The 4503-nt window shown below is 48.3% G+C and overlaps 1 protein-coding gene across 1 annotated transcript in view; it reads left to right on the top strand.

The window, feature by feature from the left end:
• LOC109302324 overlaps positions 1-2958 on the top strand; it is a 32535-nt gene extending 29577 nt beyond the window's left edge. Inside the window, 2 exon segments of the mRNA XM_019523885.1 lie at positions 2153-2512; positions 2515-2958. Of these exon segments, the coding sequence (XP_019379430.1) occupies positions 2153-2512; positions 2515-2958 (804 nt within the window).
• Positions 2959-4503: the final 1545 nt, after the last annotated feature.

The raw sequence follows: 4503 nt of genomic DNA, 5'->3' as shown, positions 1-4503 counted from the left end.
GACAGAAAAATAAATCTGCTGAAAGAGCTGAAAGAAAGTAGGAATAAAAGCAAATTATTGTCGCAGTGAGACACAGAGGCATAGAGTACTGCTAGAGTTCATCACCATCATTGTCTCCAGATTACAATGTAAGAGAGAACTGGAGGAGACAGCACCACACTTCAAAATTGTTAGAATAGCTTAGAAGCAGGTTAAAAAAATAAGACTAAGGGGAAGATATAAAAGCCACCATTTTACGTACCTTTCAAGTGTGTAATGCTATGTTAGCAGAGACAGGAAATGAGGCATTCCTAACCTGCACAAATTCTTAATGTGCAAGGTACATATTAAGTGGCTACAGTGCTAAGAAACATGCTGTTTCTAAACAGAATTTATTTTGGTCTCACCCTCAATTGTAAGCAAATGGCATAGAAAAAGATGTAAAAGAAGAGGAAGAAGCCACAAAACAGAGTCTGTGAATATGGAAAAAAGTATGTTTAAAACAAATTGTGCGGAGTTTAAATAGTAGAAACCTGAAAAAGGCCATATAGATATATAGATGATGAGGAATGGAAAAGTACTGAAAGGAGTGTATACATGTTGGGACATGGTGAGAGATGTTGGGGAAGGCCAAGCAGGAACAACACGGCGGCCTTCAGGATAAGCTCATCAGGAGACAGCTTGAGAAAACGTGCCTGATTCAGCAAGACACCAGGATGAGTCCCTGTCAGACTGCCAAGAATATGTTATGGGGCGGAAAGCTTGTTGGGCCGCAGTATTCCCTCTGAGAATACCCTGTGCCAGGGGGGCAACCCCTTCTCACCATCAGAAATTGTCTCTTGGTCAACTACCTTCCCTAAACTCCGTGATGACCCTACTGGGTTTGCTCAAAAACTCCAAACCCTCTTTGAGGTTTATAAGCCGACCCACAGCAATATTCAGATGCTCTTCAGTAGTCTTCTTCCTGGAGACCAGAAAGACACCCTCCTCAAAGTGGCCAGCTGGTCTCCTCAAGACCCTGGTAAAGACCATCTGCCCAATCTCTATAAACAGGTCCTTAAGGCAGTCCCCAGGGTCTCCCCACAAAAAACAGGCTGGTCCAAAATTTCCACCTGTAAGCAAAAGCCAGAAAAACATCCTGCTGACTACTATTCTCGCCTGGTCCAAGCCTTTAAGGCATTCTGACATTCTAGCAGTCAGGACCCAGAAACTAGCCTCCCTGCCGTAATTATTCAGACCTTTGTTTTAAGGCTGTTACCTAGGATCTCCGAGTCACTGCAAAACACTGTGATCGCGTGGGAAACTAAACCCCTCACCAAAGTTTTGGCTGCTGCCACTATCTTCTATACTAAAGCCCAACAGCAAAAATCAAAGGCTCTGGACAAACTGATGGCTTTGCAAATCAGAGATCTCCAGGGTGGCGCCAGACCATGGCACCCTGTGGGACCATTTCGCTCGGCCCGACCACCTGGTCCCTCTGATATTCCCAATGATGTCTGTTGCTACTGTAAGCAAAAAGGCCACTGGAAGAATGAGTGCCCAAATAAACCCCGGGGGCCCCCACTGTCAGCTAGTGCCCCTCCATTTCAGCCGGGTGCCCACCGAGTTCCACTGCCCGGACCAGCTCCTCTCCAGGAGGAAAGTTGAAAATCAGTATTAGAACAGCCAAGAAGACCCAGAGACTCTAGCCCCTTTACTTTCTACCTTTTCTGATGTTACGATACCTGTTACTGTGGGAGGACAAACTGTTCCTTTTCTTGTCAACACTGGTGCTTCTTTGTCTATGCTTAGCTCTAGTTTTGTTTCTAAGGTTCCCGTTTCTGGTAAAGTAATCACTGCTGTAGGTATTGGGGATCAATCCATTGACCACCCCGTTACACAGCCGCTTTCGTTTACCTTGGGTCCCCTTACTGAGCAACTTGCCTTTTTGGCAAGTGCTTGCGCCTCTGTAAATCTGTTGGGGCAAGACCTCCTTTGCAAATTGCAGGCAACAGTTCACTGTTCTCCAGATGGGGTTTTCCTCACATTACCCCAGACTCAAATTCCTGCCTTGATGATGACACTAATGAAACAGGAACCCGAGCCCAATTCTTCCTCGTTGCAACAGGAACTATTGGCTCACCTTCCTGAGTCCTTTTGGTCCCACTCCACAACTGATGTGGGACATCTCAAGGATGCCATCCCAGTTTCTATCAAGGTTAAATCAGGAGTGTCTCCCCCATCGATCCCACAATACCCACTATCAGTTGCTGCCTCCAGAGGCATTGCTCCTGTAATACAAGGTCTCCTAGAACAGGGTGTCCTTGTACCTACCTGTTCTTGTTGTAATACCCCAATCCTTCCAGTCCAAAAGAAGAAGTGTACACCTGAGGTGTTGCCTGTTTATCATTTTGTTCAAGATTTGTGTGCTATTAAGAATTCTGTGATTCCCTTGACAGCTGTGGTACCCAACCCAGCCACTGTACTTTCTCAAATACCTGCTTCTGCTCTTTATTTTTCTGTGGTGGATCTCTGTAATGCTTTTTTTTTTCTATACCAGTTCACCCTGACTCTCAAGATTTATTTGCTTTTACTTACCAGCGCCAGCAAGACACCTTCACCTGTCTGCCTCAAGGATTTCGTGACTCACCCACCACATATAGCCAACTTCTCAAGTCTGACCTCGATACAGTCCAGTTGCCTCATGATTCTGTGCTAGTCCAATACGTAGATGATTTGCTCCTCTACTCTGATACCCTCCCTCATTGCCAAGTTGACTCTGTCACTCTTTTAGAACAACTTGCAGCAGGGGGCCACAAAGCCTCCCGCTCTAAGCTCCAATTCTGTCAGACTTCTGTTACCTATCTGTGGTACACTATTTCTCACGGTACCCATCACCTGTCTCCTGATTGTCTTTCTGCTGTTCTTTCCCTTCCATACCCACAAACTAAACACCAACTTCATGGTTTCCTAGGTGCTGCCAACTACTGCCGACAGTAGATTTCTAATTATTCTGGACTTTCCAGACCTCTCAACCTTCTTATCTGTGACTCTTCCCCTGACCCGCTACCCTGGGAAGACGTCCATGAATCTGCCTTCTGTCACCTCAGACAAGCCCTTTCTTCTTCCCCTGCTCTCGGTCTGCCTGACTATTCTAAGCCTTTCACTCTCTTCTGCCACGAACACCAGGGCACTGCCTCTGGTGTCTTGACTCAGCCTTTCAGACCCTCCCAGCACCGTCCTATTGCTTACTATAGTGCCTCCCTTGACCCAGTCACTTCTGGGTTTCCTCCTTGTCTCCGTGCCATTGCTGCCACCTCTGTGCTGGTTTCTAAAACTGACAACCTTGTCCTTGGGCACCCCCTTACTTTTGCTGTCCTGCACGCTGTCCTCACCCTCCTCCAGTGCAGCAGGACTCAGCACTTGTCCCCTGGCCGTCTAACCCGCTACGAGGTGGTTCTCTTGGCTGCGGACCACATGACCCTTGTCCGCTGTGATCCCCTCAGTCCTACCTCTCTTCTTCCTTCACCCTCAGACAGCCAACCCCATGACTGCACTCAGCTTGTGGATTTTGTTTCTCTTCCCATCCTGATCTTTCTGATACCCCTCTGACTATCCCTGACCTCATTTTCTACGTTGATGGCTCCTGTTTCTGAGATAATCATGGCATTCTCTGAGCTGGCTATGCTGTTTGTTCTGATCATACTGTTATTAAATCCACTCCTCTTTCTGTTACTAGTGCTCAAGCTGATGAACTCATTGCTCTCACTCGTGTCTGTCACCCTGCCGCTGGACAGTCTGCTAATATCTATACAGACTCTCATTATGCCTTTGGTGTCTGCCATTCTTTTGGACAGATCTGGAAACAGCAAGGTTTTCTTACTTCTGCTGGGACTCCCATCTCTCACCATCACCTTATTACTGCTCTCCTGGATGCTATTCTCCTTCCCTCCACCCTTGCTGTTCTATGGTGCAAAGTGCACACTGCTACTGATGATCCTGTGTCTCTGGGAAACGATAGAGTGGATGCCGTGGGCAAGACCACCGCCCTGTCAAAATGCTCGGCTCCAGTCCTTCAGGCCACTCTCTTCCTCTCTTCCCCTGTCTCCCCTGACCTTCCCTTTCTCCAGGATGCCACCCCAGATGCCAAAAAAGACGCCTGGATCTCCGTGGGCTGCTGTCTCCACTCTGACTCCTTGTGGCGGCACCCATCTGGTCGCCTTGTAGCCCTCAGGGCCCTGCTATCCCTCTTGGCTCAAATGGCCCACTCAGTGGCCCATTCAGCCAAAGGGGGGTGGTAGCCGAAGTTGACCGCCATTGGTATGGCCCCGGTTTTTCCGCCGTGGCTGCCCATTTTTGTTGCCAGTGTCCGCAGTGTCAGCGACACAATCCTGGCCGACCACCCTGCCAGCCACATGCATTCCACAGACCTTTAGGTCTTTACCCCTTGTGCCATCTCCAGTTGGACTTCATCAAGTTGCCCAGGTCGGGACCCTGGAAGTATGTGTTGGTCATTGTCTGTCTTTTTAGCGGCTGCCCTGAGGC

The sequence above is a fragment of the Gavialis gangeticus genome, unplaced genomic scaffold, assembly GCF_001723915.1.
Source record: "Gavialis gangeticus isolate Ggan-Ray unplaced genomic scaffold, GavGan_comp1, whole genome shotgun sequence".
NCBI lineage: Eukaryota > Metazoa > Chordata > Crocodylia > Gavialidae > Gavialis > Gavialis gangeticus.
Note: the sequence above shows the minus strand (reverse complement) of the source record. Positions and strands in the feature narration are given on the sequence as shown.